The sequence below is a fragment of the Saccoglossus kowalevskii genome, chromosome 6, assembly GCF_978046115.1.
Source record: "Saccoglossus kowalevskii chromosome 6, keSacKowa6.1, whole genome shotgun sequence".
NCBI classification, from domain to species: Eukaryota; Metazoa; Hemichordata; class Enteropneusta; family Harrimaniidae; genus Saccoglossus; species Saccoglossus kowalevskii.
This window is the reverse complement of record NC_140646.1, coordinates 26,371,467-26,394,870: the sequence shown is the minus strand read 5'-3', so window position 1 is coordinate 26,394,870 and position 23,404 is coordinate 26,371,467. Positions and strand designations below refer to the sequence as shown.

At 33.6% G+C, this 23,404-nt stretch overlaps 1 protein-coding gene across 1 annotated transcript in view; it reads left to right on the top strand.

The window, feature by feature from the left end:
- Positions 1-23,404, top strand: part of LOC102802136 (uncharacterized) — a 53,540-nt gene that overhangs the window by 12,608 nt on the left and 17,528 nt on the right. The window contains exons 3-11 of the mRNA XM_085500275.1: positions 2,262-2,323; positions 6,335-6,573; positions 8,292-8,435; positions 11,885-12,034; positions 16,525-16,716; positions 18,985-19,105; positions 19,564-19,872; positions 20,749-20,929; positions 21,698-21,809. Of these exons, the coding sequence (XP_085356401.1) occupies positions 2,262-2,323; positions 6,335-6,573; positions 8,292-8,435; positions 11,885-12,034; positions 16,525-16,716; positions 18,985-19,105; positions 19,564-19,872; positions 20,749-20,929; positions 21,698-21,809 (1,510 nt within the window). The remainder of the gene's footprint in view (positions 1-2,261; positions 2,324-6,334; positions 6,574-8,291; positions 8,436-11,884; positions 12,035-16,524; positions 16,717-18,984; positions 19,106-19,563; positions 19,873-20,748; positions 20,930-21,697; positions 21,810-23,404) is intronic.

Here is a 23,404-nt window from a genome sequence, read left to right as displayed (position 1 = left end):
CAATTCGGGCCGAAATTAACCAAGAAATTATAGTAAAATGCAAAAAAATGGACCACTACAATTTGAGGAAATTAAAAGTTCAAACAGTTTAAGGAAAAAATATGTAATTATACATTTTGTGCAGAAAAAAAAATTTGGGCTATTATAAAAACATAGTAATTTTAACATGAAAACATAATACTATCTGTACTGCATAATTTATTTGTTGAAAGCTATATTTTCATCAGAAATGTCTTTCTGTTTTACAATAGATTATCAGGGGATCACCTGTTGGTTGGTTTCCCTCAACTAATATTTTTTTCATATTCTAGAATGTAATTATTTGATTACAAAGCAGATTGAAGTCTATATCTTGTATGGCTGACTGGATGTGACAGTCTTTTGTATGGATTGAGTGAGTTATTACGACAGTGAGAATAAAATAGGATATTTTCAATTTTCTGATTATTTCTGCCACAACTGTTCTGTGGTTCCTACTGTTTAGGTAAAAATTTGAACATATTCTCCATAACAGTCCTTTATTTGTTTAAAATCTACCAGTAAATTTTCTAGATGTGAACAAATTGGGTTAAAATAAAAATACATAGATCCCAATCACAACTTTTACCCTATTTTTTCCTACATGAAAAAAAACAAAACAAAGAATTTTTTTTCGAACATTGGTTTGCTGTTAGGCTGTATTAAAATTGCATAATTATCATAAATTGATTTCATATCAAAGAATTGTCACCTGATTGAGACCTACATTTATATCTCAATCTAAAGGTTTACAATCAATTATCTAATGGGATTATGTCACTCAGTGCTACGCTGGCTCTTCCTTGTCATTCAGTGCTCGGCTGGCCCTCCCATGTCATTCAGTGCTACGCTGGTCCTCCCATGTCATTCAGTGCTACGCTGGTCCTCCCATGTCATTCAGTGCTATGCTGGTCCAATCTTCCAGGCAGAGTTCTATTTCTACGAATATATCACCACCACGCGATCTTATTCTAGTCGTTGATTGGTTGATGCGTCACAGTGGTACTTCTTTCAAAGACGCTCACCAAAACATTGCCATGCAGGTGTTCGATTTTCGAACCTGACGAATGTGTCCTCGTTTACTGATTTTGGCTGTTTTCGAAGTTAGAAACTTCTTTTTTTTTTTTCTCTAACACAAACGTTGTGGCAGTAGGACGATTTAGTCGTCAATACTACAAAGTGCTTTTGTTTGTTTATAATTCTTGGCCTGGCAATCGACAGGACGGTCAGTTTGTTGAACCGGGTAACACCTTTAGTAACCGTTAATCCGCGATAAAACCATTTTTCTTTTGTAAATTATAACTATTTCACCCTTGACAGTGCATTTACAGAAATATCATTATCATTTATCGATAAAATATTTTAAATCTTGTTTTCCAGTAGGAATAAATCAACATGAGAGCCTTTTAAGAACAAAAATACGCAAATGATACGCGTAGTAAAAGTTTTGTGGTGTTTCACCACAAAATGGCGATGTGTGGTGGCAGAGATATATTCGGTGATCTAACCGCAAGGAACTCTGGGAAGGAGAATGATGCTGGCTCTCAAGTCAATCAGTGCTTTGCTGGCCCTCCGATGTAAATTCAGAGCTACGCTGGCCCCTTTCACCTCCTGCTTATTTCATAAACTCTAATACTAATTTGTCATTTTTTCTGTGCATTTTTTGGTGTCATGATCAGCTGATTATATTGAGAGGTAATACTGCATATAAGGGCCGATTAGTTGTGGAATATCAAATGTCTGACAGATCTCATGAAAGATGCATGAAACATATAATACCCCATATGTCCTGACTGATTTCTTGAAAATGAACATAGCTATCTCTGTAAAGATGTATCAGTGTGAGATGTGAAGATGAATGTGAATGAAGCACTTACACTCACGCATATAAATATATTAAGAAGACATTGGAATCATTTCTCACTGGCAGCAGTGTGAAGTTCATTTTTAAAACACAAAATTATTTGACACAGCTCTAAAATTAAAAACAGAAAAATGATAAAAAAATGCGTAAAATATGTAACATCAACTTTTGCCACAGAAAACTCATGGCATTTATAAGAATAATATGTTTCTTGATTTGCATAATCGTACAGTATACATTATATCCTATTACATATAGTTCTTGAAAAGTGTTCTTTTTTGGGAGAATTTTTTCAATGAATTCAATTAGAATGTTGTAACTGTCACTTTGGTTTGTATCCATTAGCGTTTGAATTCATCTTGTCTGTTCTACCTTGCAGGTATTTGTGTCAGCCATTAAGCCAACCCTTACTGGAGAGTCTCAAATATACAGTAACAGAAGGTAAGATCCTCTTTACCTATTTTACAATCTCTGCAAAAAGTGTTGTTATAATGTTATATTTAAACCCATCAGTTTCATTGCGCTAGACCTCTATAAAAAATTCTAAATTGAAAATTGGCGAATTCATTTGAATATTACCCAGAATGCCATTTTTTCTGTGATTAAAAAAACACACTTGTGTATGTTCCCTTAGCCTTTTCACTACCAGTTTCCTCTTTTCATCACAAATTCACAAAATATTCCCATTTATAGTCCGCACTTTCCTTCAGAAGAATGGGATAAAATATTTTTTGAGTAAAAACTAAAAATTTTGTCAATTAGCTCCAAAATTAGGGTTCATTTCCAGAAATTTTGAAGAATATAAGAAAAAAGTTCAGAAACATTTGGCCGATGAACTAGCAAACCACATTTCAAAAGTCAGACCTTTCCTTTTAAGGTGAATGATCACTCGTGAGTGATTTGCGAGCACAAAATTTCTCCAAGGTAAGCTAAAAATAACATGCCTCAAAAAAAAAACAATTATTTTTCACTCTACAGCTATTTCGAAAAGCAAGGCCTGAAAAGTCTTGTTGTTTTATTACTCTACATATATCATGTGTTCTCATTTGTATTGACAACTTTTTCTTGGATGTAGAAAGAAAGTCCTATTTTAGCTCTTTTTGTGAAATCTCCTCACTCAATTAATATTTGTGTACAAAACGAAATGTGCTTTGTAAGCAAGTCAGCTAATTTGCATATGTCTATGTTGGGAGAATTTGAAATTCACAACTGGCAGTCTTGTGATGAAGAAAGTGTTGCCTGTATTTCAGTGATTTCTAAGCATGTTAGCTAATTTGCATATGTCTATGTTGGGAGAATTCACTACTGGCAGTCTTGTAATAAAGAAAAGTGTTTGTGTATACATGTATAGGCATTTTTTAGTGGTGTCCAAGCATGTCAGGTAATTTGCATATGTTAGTGTTGGGAGAATTTAAAATTTGAAATTATTAAAAGGAGTTTTGTGTCGCTCATGGCAACATGTATGTATCATTTGAATATGTATATGGAAACGGAAACATTTTCAGTAGCTATTCTTGTATAACATGTGAAATGACATGGTTGAAGAGTTGTGCTAATGGTGCCACTGGAGCAAACAAATGTTTCCTGGATACTGTCAAGATTTATGTAGAACACGTGAATTAAAGTTCGTAGAAAGTATCGTGATGAAGATCAGTGAAGTGTGTCTCATTTTATTTTCTGTTTTAAGCTAGCCACAGGGGGGAATAGAGTTAAAACCTGTGATTCTGACATTCTGTAAATGTTTCTATTAAAGTTTACTACTATAACATATCTATACATCATCTGAAAGCTAAGATATAGGGCAATGCAGTATTTCATATGCAGTACCAATGTTCGTCTACGGGATAACCTGATGGCCAATTTTGCTATTGTTATTTTTGACTATTCATTGTTTTTTTGACACTTTCACTTTCTTGAATGACCAATGAATCACACGATGGAGAGCGTCATTTACATCGCGCAAAGGCTTTATCACTCTAGGGCTTGACTAATATAGAAATGGTCTGTAGTGTCATTTGTGTAAAACAAGTACATTTTTTTTGTACTCTGGTGCTTGAGGGCTTGACTTACAAAAATGTCGTATACCATATGTCATTTATGCCACATACATGCTCTGTTGCTAGAGGGACTGACTAATATAGAAGCATTGTACTGTAAGGTGTTGTTTATGTCAGTCACACAAGAGAGCTTGACGTTAGAGAGCTTGACTTTATATTTGAACGCTGTATCATGTATGTGTCATATACGTATGTCACACAAACACTTTGTCACTAGAGGGGTGGGGGGGGGGAGGGGCTTGACTAATATAGAAACTGTGTATTGTGGAGCTTTTATTATAGAACAGTATTAGTGTATGACAAGGACAATGTTTTATTTCCCCTTACAATGCCAAAGTAAATTTTCAGCACCTTTAAAAATTTGATTATTTAAAAAAAAAAATTAATGAATTATGTCTATTCAGGAAATATTTTTTAGAGAAATACATTAAGATTTGCAAAATGTTTCATAGAATATTAGAGATAAATATTATGGCGTTTTATGTATTTCTAGATTCCTGACTTTTGTCACCCACACTCACATTTGTTCTGGTATACCTGTAACATACTGTAAAACGATGATTTGTCACTTTGTGTTATGTCTACCACCTTTCTGAGTTATGGTTTGATGATTATCCTGATTTTGTATTACCCCAAGAATGAAATGGTCTCTTCCTGTGATTCCAGTGACTTGTATTTGTAACAGGAAGATCGAAACAGATACTTAATGTACCTGTAGTCATTAACGTCTGACAGGGACGTAACAACAAACACTGTCCAGAATTGATTGGCTGCTGTGGGACTGTAATCATTTCAATTGAGAGAACTAAAGATGAAGAATTGAAGATTAAAATTACAAAAACATGCCTCATCAGTATTCAACAACATGCTTTGCATATCAAATCAAGGGTAGATGATCTAGGGCTTCCAGCTTCCTTGGTTATGTATTTTCACATGATGTAAAGATTTCATACATACTGTAAAATGACTAATTTTCACTGGGTTTAAATTTTACTGATTTACCATTTCAGGCATATTCAGTGGGTTTTAAATTCATGGTTTTATCATTTAGATAATGTGTTCTATGCTAAATTTTACATATTCATTGGGTTTTAATTTAGCGCATTTTTCAGTCAGCGAAATAAGCAAAATTAAAACCTGGTTAATAATTAACACCTTTACAGTATTAGACTCTTCCCTGAGTTTCCATGCAATGCTAAATAATGAAGACACTGTAATATCAACAAAGCTGGCTTTATTATACTATATTTTTAATGATGTTCCTTTAGCTATATTTGTTATTAATGAAAACTATTTTTTTATAAACTAGACAAAAGATACTCAGAACTTCTTTTATAAAATGTCTATAGCTTCTCAAATCTATCACACACCTATTTGTATTCATCGCATTTTTGAGTTGATTCATTAAATTCTTTTTTAAATCGTGATTATGAATTAGGTTGTCAAATTCATAAAATTGTGTAAAGCATTTTTTTCTCTGTGCATTTGTAAAATGATTCCATTACATTTATTGATTTTCTCTTCGACGGCAGGTTTTAGCGTTCTTGAATGCGTCTGATTTATATACTAATGTATTGAATACTCTGAAGAATAAACATTGTACTATGTCTGAAAATTGAAGTCGTAAATCTAAAAAATGTTTCGTATGAAAAGACTAACTATGTAATCAAATACTCCAATCAAGTTTTTAAATGTTATTTGATGATCTAGGGGTCTGTAAGATCATGCTTTCCTACATCCACCCAGTTTCTACTAGAAACAGTTGCACCGACATACATACACTCAAGCAGTTTTTACAGGGGCTTGAACGTTTGAGTTGACTGTATATTTCTGTCTTGTGTGTATTTTTTGATGGTCTTACATGTACTCATATTTTCCCAGGCTGAAAAGAAATATTACAGAATAACATTATTGTCACATTCACAAGCAAAGTTTTGTGTTTGCAGAAAGTTTATCCATCTGAATTTTTAGTTGTTTTTATATGACTTTTTTTATGACACAGACACACAGGTGTATAGTCTTAGAAATATTTATTGCCAATAAAAGGGAAACTCTGCAAGAACGCTGAATACACATAATCATGTTGGTAAATGCTGAATGGTGATAGAGTTTTCCGCATATCTTTGGGTCTCATCAAGTCACAGAATTAAATACAGGATTTATTGTTTTTTTTTATCTAAAGATAGCATTTTACAAAATAAAAATTCAACATGAAGCACTGCGTCCAAAAAAAAACTATCATCTTTGCAGACTTTCTAAATTGTTAGTTGCATTTAGCATGAACCCAAAGTAAAATACTGCAATGCATGATGGGAAGTTCTTTAGACAAAAACATAATTTAGTTGTTAGAATTCGACACGTATACCTACTAATTCTCTTTCTTGTATTGTCGCAGCCAATAACTTGCCGGTGGTGCGTAATCAGACAATGATTCATGTTATGGAATGGTTGAAAGTAAATGCCCATGACACAACAAGGATTAGTGATAACCTGGATTTGATTAAGGATTTGATGGTTACCGGAATAACTGACATATGGTCAGCGATACGAAATGCATGTGTTGCCAGACTGAGCCCCATTATTGAACATTTGAAGATATCACAGATGAAAGCTTTTTTTGATGCTCTCTCCAAGGTACGTAGAAATATGGTGTTCTCTCCAAGGTATATTCAAATATATTGCTATATATTTTCCCATGTAGGTTTATATGTATCAATGCACTCTCCCAGGTATTTAATAATGATAATAATAATAATATTTATAAAGTTTTTTGAACGGCAACAAGAGCAAACAAAAAAAAATAAAGAAAACAGAAAAATCATACATATCTGAGACTGAAATTATATTTGAAAATAAATCTCATGGTGAATTCATACAACTTTCATTTCTGTGTTTACAAAGATGTTTAAGAAATGTTCGTACCTCTTTAAAAAACGATTCCTGCAATTCATTATTCATATTCCATGTAATGTCACCAAAGAGCAAATTAAACTTGAAATTCAACCCTCCTGAGAGAAAGCAATTAGTGTCTGGCATTCCTCAATATTCGAAACTATTTATGTAGGTGCATATGTATATGCATATGTACTTCAAACTAGCGACTATTTTTGTCCCCAAAACGCCAACAACCAACAGTTTAACATGTAATCAACTTTTTTTTGGACATGTTGGTCAAATTTCATTTCAACTTGATATTTACATCACACGTGGAGGGATACTGCTGCATGTCATTTTGTTTTTTTGCAATTTGATTCAAAATGGGCAACTGGGGGCTATATGTTCTCATTAAGTTTTCTACTCGTTGCTTGGATACACTTTTACGGATTTAGTTTATATTTGGTACAAAGACTAGACAAGGCATAGAGGGTTGCATGTTCTTTTCAGTTATTTTGGGATTTTGATTTAACAGATTGATCAACAAATAATAAAATCACAAAATTTTAATTTTGACTGTTTATCTGGTTACACTGAGTTGATTCATAATGGCCTACTAGTGGCCATGTTGGTTTATTTTTATGTGTAATTTGACCAATTTTGTAGGTTCGAGACATAATGGTATTCATATGCATATCCACTTTTATTAGCTCCGCTGTCGACTTTGTCGAGCAGAGCTTATCATATGAGTGATTGTCCGTCGTTTTCCGGCGTCCGTGTCAATGTTTTACTTTTTCGACTTCTTCTTGAAAACTACAAGCCTGAATGCTTTGATACTTGGTGTATATGTACCTTGGGTAGACCTCTCTCAGATTTGTTCATTTCATGATCATATCTTCAATTCTCTAATTTTGGTGAATATTTTTGTAATTTTTGGTAAAAAGTGATATTTTCGACTTCTTGTTAAAAACCACAAGTGTAATTGCTTTGATATAACATATATAGGTACTACATGTGGATCTCTCTCAGATTTGTTCATTTTGTAATGATATCTTTAGTTCTCTAATTTTAATGAATATTTTTGTCATTTTTGGTAAAAAGTGATATTTTCAACTTCTTGTTAAAAACCGCAAGTCCAATTGCTTTGATATTACATATATAGGTACTACATGTGGACCTCTCTCAGATTTGTTCATTTTGTAATGATTTCTTTAATTCTCTAATTCTCTAATTTTGGTGAATATTTTTGTCATTTTTGATAAAAAGTGATATTTTCTTCTTGCATTGATACTATGCATATTGTTCATTTTCTAATGATATCTTCTGTTCTTTAATTGAAATGTGCATTGCTAACAGCAGAGCTATCTCAGTCGAGAGGATGCTTGTTTACTTATTCATGATATGTAAGGTCATGTATTTCTTTTGCAAAAATGAGGACTGTGACATTCATGTTGTGTATTTTCCTATGTCTGATATAGATTTGTTTGAATAAAGAGAGCACGTGGCAGTCTGTGGAAGGTGCAGTAAAAGCTCTGAACGTGATAATACGTCGGTTTCAGTGGATAGGATTTCACCCATCATTGATAGGACCAGACAGTGATAAGGATGTATATTATTTAAAGGTAATTATGCAGGAAAGTGATTGACTGATTCAGTGATTTAGTTCATTAATTCATTATTTAATTAAATTGATTATTTTGTTTATTTTTGTTTTATTTTTTGGCACTCTTGTCACATGTTGTTTCACCCACACTTTCTGAGTCCATACCATTTATTTTTGAAAAGATATTAATAGCATGACTCCACTAGTCACCTGCATTACTGTGTTCAGAAGAGACATTTTTATCTCTAGTGGCAATTTACACTATGCCAGTGACAATTTACACTATGCCAGTGACAATTTACATTATGCCAGTGACAATTTACACTATGCCAGTGACAATTTACACTATGCTAGTGGCAATTTACACTATGCTAGTGACAATTTACACTATGCTAGTGACAATTTACACTATGCTAATGACAATTTACACTGTGCTAGTGACAATTTACACTATGCTAGTGGCAATTTACACTATGCTAGTGGCAATTTACACTATGCTAGTGACAATTTACACTGTGCTAGTGGCAATTTACACTATGCTAGTGGCAATTTACACTATGCTAGTGACAATTTACACTATTGCTGGTGGCAATTCACACTGTGCTAGTGGCAATTTACACTATGCTAGTGGCAATTTACACTATGCTAGTGGCAATTTACACTATGCTAGTGACAATTTACACTGTGCTAGTGACAATTTACACTGCGCTAGTGGCAATTTACACTATTGCTGGTGGCAATTCACACTATGCTAGTGGCAATTTACACTATGCTAGTGGCAATTTACACTATGCTAGTGGCAATTTACACTATGCTGGTGACAATTTACACTATGCTAGTGACAATTTACACTGCTAGTGACAATTTACACTATGCTAGTGGCAATTTACACTGTGTTAGTGGCAATTTACACTGTGCTAGTGGCAATTTACACTATGCTAGTGACAATTTACACTGCTAGTGACAATTTACACTATGCTAGTGGCAATTTACACTATGTTAGTGACAATTTACACTATGCTAGTGGCAATTTACACTATGCTAGTGGCAATTTACACTATGCTAGTGGCAATTTACACTATGCTGGTGACAATTTACACTATGCTAGTGGCAATTTACACTATGCTAGTGGCAATTTACACTATGCTAGTGGCAATTTACACTATGCTAGTGGCAATTTACACTATGCTAGTGGCAATTTACACTATGCTGGTGACAATTTACACTATGCTAGTGACAATTTACACTGTGCTAGTGACAATTTACACTGCGCTAGTGGCAATTTACACTATGTTAGTGACAATTTACACTATTGCTGGTGGCAATTCACACTGTGCTAGTGGCAATTTACTTTATGCTAGCAACATTCTACAAAATCTTGTCAGAAAAAATCATGGCATTCAAGTAAATTATTATGTACCTCATTTCATATTTGAAAAGAATAATCATCACATGCTTCATCCAATTTCAACTCCACTGGATTGATAGAAAATCTAATAAAACATATCAGGTTTAAAAGTCAGTCAGCTTTTGTGTACGTCCACAGGGAATAGATCCTTTTACATGTTCTTGAAGTAGCATTTTCTGCAATCTGTTGTATTCATAGATGTCGCTATTATTAATCACTTTTGCATCTCAATATTTGTGTTCTGTGGTTTCTGCTGCTCTTTATGGCATTTCTAAATTACTGATTTCAATTTTTTTCGCTGGGCGGTATAATGGTGTACACACAAGCTTTTATTTTTTGGTCAGCACTTTTGCGTATGTTCATTATTTTGAATTCTAACAATTTTCAACTATGTGGAATCCAATCACACACCAGATTTTAACTGCATTATTATTATTGATATTTTTCATGAAAAAATTTGTTCATAATTCTATAAAAATTACAAAATTAATAAACAATAATTATTATATTATATTGGAGCACTATGATTGCTCTCAAATAAGAGATCAGTTATGCGCGAATGTGTTGACAAAAAATGTGTTTTACCTTCTTTTTCGAGGGTGTAGGGTTCTGTGGGTATTTGAAACATTATTCTCTTAGAATTCTGACCTCACTATGAGATGACGCTCTGTTTGATCTTTAATCTTATAGTTCATCATGTTTCTCTTGTTCTCTTGTTGCAATGTTGTTCATTTCCTGGAGCTTTCTAGCATGACACACGGGACTGAAGGGTGATGATTCCGATTGGCTGCTACATTTACCTAGATCAGCTAAAATGCTTAATTAAATGTCACAATTTTTTTTACTTGTCTTAAAGTAGCAACAAGGGGAAAACAGGTTAAAAATTGATCTGTGATTCAGATATTCTCTGAAAGTTACTAAGCATGGTACTATAACAATCTATACATCATCTCAAAGCTTAGGTATAGGTGAATAAGCCAGCTAGTTTTGCAATAATATATTTTCATTGGTTTAGGAACAATGAAATTTGCTTTTACTTACAATGCATGTTGCTTTCTCATTATACATTGTATCTTTTGAGTCATGTGACCTGGATAAGGAATTTTCATTGGTTGTTAAAGTAAGCTGCTGTAGAATACATTGTTTGATGAATACAGAATTTTCTTTTGTGTTGAGTCCAATTTATTTTTTTCTGATAGGATATATGGGAAAGTTTATTTCAATTGATGTTGTTTAGCCCCAAAAAAGGATTATGGTTTCTGTGGGCATTGTATGAGCATCTGTGTTTGAAATTGTTGTCTGCAACAAAAATATTTTAATAAAGAATTAGTTAAGGCCAAGAAAAAAATATTCGTAATTTTGGTCATCTCCCACGTCAGAAAAAAGGGTTTTTGAAAGTTAGTTTTTGTCAGAATTTTAGAAAAATTCAATTTTAAGGGGGAAAAACACAGCTTTAAAAATACACAATGCACACATCTGTCTAGCCTGACATGTAGGTGTGAGTGGCGCCCTCGCCGGCCGAACGGCATCACACCCCAATAATGCCTGACAGAATAGCGTATGTCTCGTCGGCAAGATCAATACTCCATATTTGCAAAGTTCTTTCAATGAGCTTCAATGATTATTCACTGTCAAACAAATCCATGTTTGCATTGTCGGCAAAAATCAGACTGTTTTCAACAAGATGATAAACATTGGGCAGAAATTTACCAGCACCTTATCACACATTATGTCAACAAACAAATAAACTCTGCCATGAATGGTTACTCTTTGATGGCTGTCGCTTTTTGACGTTGATGCAATTTGATTAGTACCAACAAAAAATCGTTCAGGGGAAGTAAGAAACTACATTGTTCTGTCAGAATTTGTTGGATTTGGAGCACCATGTAGGGCGTAATTCTTGTGACCTTGACATTCATACAATTTTTAAAAAACAATTTTTCAGAATTTGTTTTATTTCGTCTAATTTTTCTTCTCTTTCACCTATCAACGCCAAATTGCCACGCCAAAGAAAATTATGTGCAAATTTGTAAATGTATTATTCTTTTTCTATATTTCAGTTTGGCCGTGAGGAATTAACTCAGCTTCCTGATTTTATAACCAGTAACATCCACTCCATTATATTTCCACTATTGGAACATCCTCAGCTGAGCATTCGTGAAAACTCAATAAAAGCCTTCTCATCTTTCCTCTCAAGATGTGATTTTAAGGTAAGTAAATATTGTCTTTGAAACATGTTCTCTTCTTCTTTTCACTTTTCTAGAGTTGATTCCTATCAAGGTTATTACAAAATAAATTCTGTATCAGGATTACTTAAATAGTGGGTTGCTAAAAACTTGTTATTCAATGCCACAATTTGATAGGTTGTCTGACCTATGATAAGTTAAAGCTGCCTGTACTCTGATTGGCTTATTACAATATGTTAGGTAGCCAATCAGAAGCAAGCAATTGTACACCATGTTTGCTTTATTAGTTGCAAGCACTTTATGTACGATACAGAACGTGTTTCTATGTGGGAAAATGCCATACTTCCCTGAGCATAAGCCCCTCCCCGAGTATAAGCTAGCCCACCCTCTGTTTTTAGACATTTAACAGGTTGAGGGCTTCCCCGAGTATAGGCCCAGGATATTTTTACCAAGCTTCAACAACATTTATTACAAATATGCATGTAAAAAGTGTATTTCATTGCATAATAATCGTGATTGGTACGGTAGTTTGGTTCCTGCTTTTACGAGAAAACTCGCATTAATTTCAGAGTGCATGGCCGGAGAACGTACGGAACATGGTTTGCATCTTTTCTATTCTGTTATTTACTCAGGATGAACCCCGATGTTGCAATACTGAAGTAATCAATATTTCTTTTGAGTAGTAGTTTTAGAAATGCCAAAAATGTGATCATCAAGTCGTGAAACCTGGGCATTGAACATCGTTTTACTTTTCTGAATAATCCATTGAGACTTTTGTGAATGGGATGTGAACGAGCAAAATATTCTTCGACATGACTTGTTGGCAACAGTTTAAGTACTTCCTCCAGCCTCAGTTTACCTATCGAAAATTGCAAATCAACAGCTTTAGGGAAAAAATCCTTGCTTTTTTTTGAAATCAGATCGCATTTTATCATCGTAGTAATTCACGTTCGCATTGCGTTGAAAAACTGACTTCGTCAATAATCAGAAAACTTTGTCTGTACGACACAGCATTTTGATTGGTTAACGAAAGACGTGACCTGTTAGGTCAAAGGAAGTTGTTCAGGTCAAATCACGATGAAAAACACCATGGCAGCTTTGTATCAAGAGTTTGCGTACGATCGAAAACATTCCACAATGAAGATAATGATAAAGATTTTGCCTTCGAATGTTTTCCCACAGACCCTACGCATTTTTGCACTGTAAATTCAGACGGTATGTAAACCGTATTGTAATAAAATGTGTGTATTTTTATGAACATTTTGTTTCTTCATTGTAAAAAGTGTTGTGGAAATCAAAAAGACGTAATATTTCTCCGAGACCGGCACTGTGAACGAAAAATGTAATTTGGATAATTTTTCATGGTTGGGAAGATGGTTACAATTTTTAACCCCCCAAAAAATTATTTTTTTATCTGAGGCGGTCCTCGAGTATAAGCCCACCCTTTAATTTATCTGATTTTACATGTTCAGGCCCCTGGGCTTATACTCTGGGAAGTACGATAAGTAATATTATCAATAACAAATGTAATTTTGGGTTTATATGCACTTCTATAGTGGCTGAATTTCTGTTTTGTAATGAGAATACTACTTTTTTTTTTTATTTTCTTTTTTTTTAATGAAATCCAGCAATAATGCAAACAACCATAGGAAAATCAATTAATTAACAATGTTTCATTGAATTCTTTTGCAGCAGTGTTTATTCACTGTTATTATCTAAGTAATTTTATTATCTGCTTCTCTGTTTACTTGTATTTCTTGTATTTCTTTTTGATCTTTTGTCTGTTAGATTGTTGAGATATATAATTGGAATCAAATTCAGGAAGGGCAAATTCCCATGTCAGCAAAAACTGAAAAAGTATGAATTTGCACTGAAACCCTGAAAGTGTGAATTCTGAAAATGAGAACTGTGAATTATAAAACCATTGCCTGTCATCGCTAAACACAATTTTATGTTACTGATAAGCCCAAGATATGGCAAGTTGCTGATCAGAAAAAAATTTGCATCTTAAAAAAAATATTATTGACAGTTCCTATACAAAACATCTAGGTTCTGAACAGTGGAGTAAATCATTTTTTTTTTTACTACCAGTAAGACATTTTTCTCATTGGTGATTGAAAGCTTAAAGCTTGACTGAGAATACCCTCAAACTTTGATTTTTGATGTGACTAGTTATAATTCCTAGTATTGTGTATTAAGATCATTCTCTAATTTTGATGAATATTTTTGTCATTTTTGGTAAAAAGTGATATTTTCGACTTCTTGCTGAAAACCGCACGTCTGATTGCTTTGATATAATATATAGAGGTACTAAATGTGGATCGCTCTCAGAATCTCTAATTTTGATGGATATTTTTGGTAAAAAGTGATATTTTTGACTTCTTGTTAAAAACGCAGTCTGATTGCTCTTATATTATACATATAGGTACTTCAGGTAGACCTCTCTCAAATTTTTTCATTATGTGATGATATCTTCAATTCACTGATTTTGATGAATATTTTTGTCATTTTTGGTAAAAAGTGATATTTTCAAATTGCTTGTTTAATTTGTTCTCATTTATTTGATAGAGCCTTTCTCTCATGACTTTGTCATGTTTTTAAATTTGTTCTTGACTAGTAAACCATGTTTTAATCACACATGAGATAGCCTGCTGCTTTTTTGAGTGCCTTCTCTCTCGGGAAAATGTCAGCCTACAATAAAATGTGATGAATTATCTCAGCCAGTGTTGGATTTTTATTACGCAAACTGTGTTGTAATCATTTTCTATTACGTTACAAATCTAATGACTGCATGTTTTTATGATTCTTACTAAAACTAGTTGAGTACTAATTCTTGCTGTCAAAATTTAACTTTTTTGTCAGCACTCTCATTGCCATAGCAACCTGTGGTCTATGATTTAATCTTAGATCACTGTCCGATTTTGTGTCAGGAAATCTGAAATTCGTATGTTCATATATGGAAAAATTCATAATATTTTATGCATTTAATATTGAAACCTGTTTTTAGAAAAAAAAATTGAAATAGTGGAAATGAATATGATTATCGATACTACTAGTAATCAATTTTTTTTTTTGGAGACTTTAAAAGATGAGTTAACTAACAAGTCTCGCACTAAGACCAAATCACCAATTAATCTCCTTGAGGGCGCTCTCCAGCACTGCCCCCTAAATTGACACAGAAACAAAAAATTCAACGTTATGGGGCATTTAATTTTGGATTGGCAATTAAATTGAGCCATCATTGGCTGTAAAAAAAAATAATTTGCAATAATCATGCTAACCTTATTATTATAGATCTTTTTCTGCTTGTTATAATAATTCAATGGCGATCAAAAACAGCCTGAAATGCTAACAGGAAATATTTCAGGCTGAGAAAAGTTGCTTCTGCATCCAATCCAAGAACGAATGAATATACCCTTTAAAGCAAATACATCAAAATAGCAGTTTCTGTCACCTTTCACAAAATAAACCATAAAATAATCATAGGTCCTAATTTTTTCCCAAAGAAATTTGATCTACACCTGTAGCTAATGTGAAATTATGTCAATTTGGTTCAAAATTACCAAAAATACATGAAAATCTTCCAAACTTGCACCAACATTTGGATGGAAAAAATCTCTAAATCTTGTTTCTAAAAATAAATTGATACAAACTTGAACTCTTTGATCAAAACCTATAACTACAATGTACATGTATCTGCTCTGTCCTTTTCAGTCTATTTGCTCCAAAATCAATATATTATTCAAAGAAACTAGCAAACCTTTTCACACACAAATTTGGCTGGAAAATGTTTTTTTTTTTATAGAAAATATTGATACACCATACATTACGATACAAAAACATGTTAACATTGACTTGATAAGAAATCCAAAGACACTGCAACAATCACTATACAGCTCAATGAAATATGCAAGCTTTTATGCAGTGGTACGCACCGCCAAAGGTTAATGCTTTCTTTTGTTAACTGACTAACACAGATATGATGCTGAACCAAGTTGATCAGTATTCCCACTCAGTTATTTTTTATTGATTTAAACTTCTCTGACCCTTTTTACTTACAGTTGTTTGTTTTTTCACCCACATTTCAGTTTTAATTTGTTGACGACTGAGCTCATTCTGTGTCTGATACTGTTAACCGTTTAATTTACGCTGCTTGCAATATTCATGAATTGATTTGGTATCAATGACGATAACATTTTGCAAAACTCGCCTTGTTTATTTACGACCACGGTGTATGGAGCATATGTAAAAAATAAAATTAAAAAAAAATACAAACACTATTGTCAAAACTAATAATGCTATAACAGTTGTATTTAATTCTATTAAATTAGGTTGGGGGTTTTAATCATGACCTATGTTTTTGAATATTCATCTTTATTGTAATTTCCAAGTCAATATCCAAATAAGGATATGATTATGCAATAAAAATTATTATTATTATTACTATAACTACTGTATTTTACTAAATGAATGTGCATACATTGCAGTAATTGTGGCATTATTGTATATTGCAGGAAGCGTTGTCATCATTCCAAGAAGTCGTGAGTTTACTGTGTAAAGGGGCAATATTAGAATACAAGTCAGATAACATTGTGTCATCTGCATTGAATGACTTACCACACCTTGCTGTTATGAGACCTGATTATAAATTTCTTGATGCTTACCATGCAGAAGGTTTACTGGGTGTCTGTATATTTCTTGTTAAGGTAAGACACTATCTGGGTGGGAAAGGGTTGATAGGTTTTTTGTGGGGTGAGTTGGGTTGGGTAAACTTTCTTGATGCTTACCATGCTGAAAGTTTAAGAAACTGTCGGTGGGAATTGGGTTTTTTATGGGGTAAGTTGAACTGATTATAAATTCCTTGATGCTTACCGTGCTGGAGGCTCACTTGGTGTCTGTATATTTCTTGTTAAAGTAAGACACTATCTGGGTGGGAAAGGGTTGATAGGTTTTTTGTGGGGTGAGTTTGGTTAACTTTCTTGATGCTTACCATGCTGAAAGTTTAAGAAACTGTCGGTGGGAATTGGGTTTGTTATGGGGTAAGTTGAGCTGATTATAAATTCCTTGATGCTTACCATGCAGATGGCTTACTGGGTGTCTGTATATTTCTTGTTAAGGTAAGACACTATCTGGGTTGGAAAGTTGGGTTGATAGGTTTTTTGTGGGGTGAGTTGGGTTGGGTAAACTTCTTGATGCTTACCATGATGAAAGTTTAAGAAACTGTCGGTGGGAATTGGGTTTGTTATGGGGTAAGTTGAGCTGATTATAAACTCCTTGATGCTTACCATGCAGAAGGTTTACTGGGTGTCTGTATATTTCTTGTTAAGGTAAGACACTATCTGGGTGGGAAAGGGTTGATAGGTTTTTTGTGGGGTGAGTTGGGTTGGGTAAACTTCTTGATGCTTACCATGATGAAAGTTGAAGAAAGGTTTACTTGGTGTCTGTATATTTCTTGTTAAAGTAAGACAATATCTGGGTGGGAAAGGGTTGATTGTTTTTTTGTGGGTTGAGTTGGGTATACTTTCTTGATACTTACCATGCAGAAGGTTTACTGGGTGTCTGTATATTTCTTGTTAAGGTAAGACACTATCTGGGTTGGAAAGTTGGGTATACTTCCTTGATGCTTAGCATGCTGAAAGTTTTAGAAACTATCGATGGGAATTGGGTTTGTTATGGGGTAAGTTGACCTGATTATAAATTCCTTGATGCTTACCATGCAGAAGGTTTACTGGGTGTCTGTATATTTCTTGTTAAGGTAAGACACTATCTGGGTGGGAAAGTTGGGTATACTTCCTTGATGCTTTAGCATGCTGAAAGTTTGAGAAAGTATCGATGGGAATTGGGTTTTTTATGGGGTAAGTTGACCTGATTATAAATTCCTTGATGTTTACCGTGCTGGAGGCTTACTGGGTGTCTGTATATTTCTTGTTAAGGTAAGACACTATCAGGGTGGGAAAGAGTTGATAGGTTTTTTGTGGGGTGAGTTGGGTTGGGTAAACTTTCTTGATGCTTACCATGCTGAAAGTTTAAGAAACTATCGATGGGAATTGGGTTTGTTATGGGGTAAGTTGAGCTGATTATAAATTCCTTGATGCTTACCGTGCTGGAGGCTTACTGGGTGTCTGTATATTTCTTGTTAAGGTAAGACACTATCTGGTTGGGAAAGGGTTGATAGGTTTTTTGTGGGGTGAGTTGGGTTGGGTAAACTTTCTTGATGCTTACCATGCTGAAAGTTTAAGAAACTGTCGGTGGGAATTGGGTTTGTTATGGGGTAAGTTGAGCTGATTATAAACTCCTTGATGCTTACCGTGCTGGAGGCTTACTAGATGTCTGTATATTTCTTGTTAAGGTAAGACACTATCTGGGTGGGAAAGGGTTGATAGGTTTTTTGTGGGGTGAGTTGGGTTGGGTAAACTTCTTGATGCTTACCATGATGAAAGTTGAAGAAAGGTTTACTTGGTGTCTGTATATTTCTTGTTAAAGTAAGACAATATCTGGGTGGGAAAGGGTTGATTGTTTTTTTGTGGGTTGAGTTGGGTATACTTTCTTGATACTTACCATGCTGAAGATTTACTGGGTGTCTGTGTTTCTTAAGGTAAGAAACTGTGGTATAAGTAATTAGAATGGTGTTTAATAAGTTAAATGAGTTTTTGAAGGGAAAATGAGTTTGGTTTTGAAAACGGCAATTATTTGGTATTTAGAGGGAAAAGAAGGTAGGTTTTTGGAGAAGAAATGAGTTTGGTTTCTAGAAGGAAAATAAGTCAGGTTTTTTGAGAAGAAATGAGTTGGGTTTTCAAGGGTGCAATAATTTGGGTATTTAGAAGGAAAATTAGTTGGATTTTTGGAGGAAAAGGAGAAGGAAAATGAATTGTGTTTTTGGAGCTTATATAAGTTATTATAAGTATAATTGTAAAGTTGATTATTTCCTCAGCATGTTCATAAACAATAACTATTTGATTTTTTTCTGTTTTCAGCAAATTTCTCCAGGATATTTACTACCACAATGGCCTTTGTACTTTTCAACGTTCAGTTTATACTTATCACATCCAGCGTCTACTGTAAGACAAGCCACTAGCGCAGTCTTCAAATATATTGGTGAGTACAATACGATAGATGTTACAATTTGCATAAACGCCATAATTGCCTGATACTGTAAATAATTTGAATGATGTGACAATTTAATGGCGTGATTCTTTATCTTTCTCAAAACGAAAGTGGTTTTCAGACATTTTGAGATGCACAGTATTGTATGTAAATGTATAGAAACGGGTGACTAGTACAATAGTAACATATTATTAGTAGCACATGTGCTGATAGGGTGTATCTATAGTAAAAATAAGTCAAGTTTTAATGATCTAGCAAACTATGAATGCAATAGAGAAAATATGGTATGTAAGATTTGTGTTTTGACTCGCATGACCTTTCACCTATCTGCTTTACTTCTGTGTCATAGCAACGCTTTGTTTCCATAGAGGGTGTGATTTATTGAAAAATTGTATTGAGTAATATTTTTTTTTCATAACTGAATATTTGATTGTTATTGCATTTTTCAGTTGCTAAAGATAGTAATAACCCAAGTCTGCTTAAACTCGTACTGCAAGGACTGTGTGCTGAGTGGTCTATTGATATGCTATTATTAACGCAGCAAGTCAATTACCGCTCATTTTACAAATCTGTTGTTGGTGCGGATAGTTCAGATCATGAGGAGAAACTTCTTCCTATTGCTAGGCGACGATCATCTGAAAGCCACGATAGTGCTCGTGAAAATGATTCAACCTCGCCATCCCAAGGACTGCTTTCTAAAACTCGACGACTCAGTATTAAGAAAGTTAACACTCTAGTTGGTTCTGGAGACCAGGCTTGTAAGTTATTTTGTGTCTTTTTTTGACATAATCTGTATAATGGACTTATGTTTTTTTCTTATTTTATCTGTCTTGTTTGTTTGTGCATGCATGCATCTGACATAATTTCTTGGATATACATCGTGATGATGTTATTTGACCAACTGGGGATAATTTTTGTCAAAAATCTCATTAATTGTTTATTTTGTTCAAACTTGGTATTGACATCACTCATGGTGATGCATATCATTTTGTTTTGTTATTTCACTGAAAAATCGACACCCTCCACCCAATTGTTCTACCCATTTGTCTAGTACAGTTTTGTATTTTGGTTTTAAGGGCAGTAATCGGTTGCTTATTCTTTTCTGTTATTTTGGGGTTTTAATAATATCAAATCATTTCTCTGACTCACTTGATCAGTTTTGTATAAATTTGTTATCAAGGCAAAACACGATGGGTTTCATATTCATACCTATTTGTTGTTTTTTTTGTGCTCTGACCAAATTTCTGCGACATCTCTTCTCTTTTGTGTTCTCAAATGTCATTTCATCCAAACACGGCAGGGACTATGTCATCGACAGTGACTTATTTTTCATATTCTTTGTTTTTCCGTTATTCATATAATGTCATTGTTGCTCGCATAGTACCCTACTATTTGAAAATTTATTAATATCAAAGAGGTAAATGTATACACAGACATACAGAGAAATATTTCATTTAAACTTTGCTGCATAATAAGTCCCTTGATGTCTAAACTGGTCAAATTTATTATAAATGGGCGTTGATAAAAAATGAAGAAGGGATTACTGATAGAATGATACTCTTAATGCTGAAATTTACACAGCTTACACCAAAGACATTTATAACTTGAACTATCTCATGTTTTATTTTCCGCAGACACCACAGCTGATGGCATCATTGCGAGGTCCTGGGAATGGAGAGAAGGGCGACTCTTTGCATATGAGCTGATTATTAAGTTTCTGATCATCAACCATATCCACTATTTATTTCCATCTTACGCACTACCACCTCATAAATTTGACGGTATGGCATCAACCGATGACACATTGACTACAAGGTACAAATATTCAGATTCAGTTCTTGTCTTGAGTGTTTGAATGATGTATAATCTGAGATTTTTATAAAAATGCTTTCAGACGAGTTTCTGTAGTTATAGTTATAGCTGTTGATCGTGATAGATCAGTGGTTTGAACACCTTGTTTGTTTTTTTCTTTGCTTGAAACATAGTCACATACCAAGACTGTTTTGTATTGAATTGTGTACTTGTACTGTATTTGCTCTATTTGAAATGCATTTCAACTAGAAGTGTATATAAATAAAAACAAATTGTTTATTGTATACTAAATAGACCATTTTCCGTACACTGCGAGAATCACGCGTTATGCGTGAAATCGAACGTAAAAACAGGACAAACAAAGGTCGTAGTGGCGTCAAACATCGCGTGGGATTCGACAAACGCGAAAGTATTTTGGGGACATTTCCATGCTTAATAATGTGCTGTCCACGTTTGATGATAGGCAATTACGATTAAGTAAGGGTATTCGGAAGCAATATTCCTCTGTCGAAGATCGGCCGGTCGGTGTGAGCTACGAAATAAGGAAATTCGAGTTCAAAATCAAATCGTTTGATTTTTGCGGCAGATGTTCGACGCGCGTCTTTCATGCATCTCGCGAGATCTCGCAATTGTACGGAAAATCACCTATTACTAATTACTTATTTTTACCGCAGCAACACCTCTGTAATTTACATGAGCGCATGTGCTACTCATAGAGCAAATACATATGTGTAAGTGAACCTAACAATTTTGTGAATGTCTGTCATGCAGCCATCAGAACAGAATGATAGATTCAAGACAAGGCACACGAAGTCAAAGCCATGGCGCTGCTACATTACATAAAGTGTTTCAAACGCATGGTATTACAAAGAAACATTCCAAGGTTAGATAACATTGTACTTGAACTCGGACAATTCTTACTCATCTAATAATAACTTGTCAGCTTTTGAAAATATTGAATAAGTTAGAAACATCTAACCTGCAAACATTTTTGGGGAAATACTCTTACAAGTGTATAATTCATGAATAGTACATTAAGCAATTTGTATTCATTCTACAAACTAAAAAGTAAATTGATGATGGTATTACAAAGAAACATTCCAAGGTTAGATAACATTGTACTTGAACTCGGACAATTCTTACTCATCTAATAATAACTTGTCAGCTTTTGAAAATATTGAATAAGTTAGAAACATCTAACCTGCAAACATTTTTGGGGAAATACTCTTACTAGTGTATAGTTCATGACTAGTACATTAAGCAATTTGTATTCATTCTACAAACTAAAAAGTAAATTGATGATGGTATTACAAAGAAACATTCCAAGGTTAGATAACATTGTACTTGAACTCGGACAATTCATACTCATCTAATAATAACTTGTCAGCTTTTGAAAATATTGAATAAGTTAGAAACATCTAACCTGCAAACATTTTTGGGGAAATACTCTTACTAGTGTATAGTTCATGAATAGTACATTAAGCAATTTGTATTCATTCTACAAACTAAAAAGTAAATTGATGATGGTATTACAAAGAAACATTCCAAGGTTAGATAACATTGTACTTGAACTCGGACAATTCATACTCATCTAATAATAACTTGTCAGCTTTTGAAAATATTGAATAAGTTAGAAACATCTAACCTGCAAACATTTTTGGGGAAAAACTCTTACTAGTGTATAGTTCATGAATAGTACATTAAGCAATTTGTATTCATTCTACAAACTAAAAAGTAAATTGATGATGGTATTACAAAGAAACATTCCAAGGTTAGATAACATTGTACTTGAACTCGGACAATTCTTACTCATCTAATAATAACTTGTCAGCTTTTGAAAATATTGAATAAGTTAGAAACATCTAACCTGCAAACATTTTTGGGGAAATACTCTTACAAGTGTATAATTCATGAATAGTACATTAAGCAATTTGTATTCATTCTACAAACTAAAAAGTAAATTGATGATGGTATTACAAAGAAACATTCCAAGGTTAGATAACATTGTACTTGAACTCGGACAATTCTTACTCATCTAATAATAACTTGTCAGCTTTTGAAAATATTGAATAAGTTAGAAACATCTAACCTGCAAACATTTTTGGGGAAATACTCTTACTAGTGTATAGTTCATGAATAGTACATTAAGCAATTTGTATTCATTCTACAAACTAAAAAGTAAATTGATGATGGTATTACAAAGAAACATTCCAAGGTTAGATAACATTGTACTTGAACTCGGACAATTCTTACTCATCTAATAATAACTTGTCAGCTTTTGAAAATATTGAATAAGTTAGAAACATCTAACCTGCAAACATTTTTGGGGAAAAACTCTTACTAGTGTATAGTTCATGAATAGTACATTAAGCAATTTGTATTCATTCTACAAACTAAAAAGTAAATTGATGAAGTGGCTGACATATTTATAACTGATGTTGGATTCAAATGTTTTTGCAAGGGCGTTGTTCTAGCACC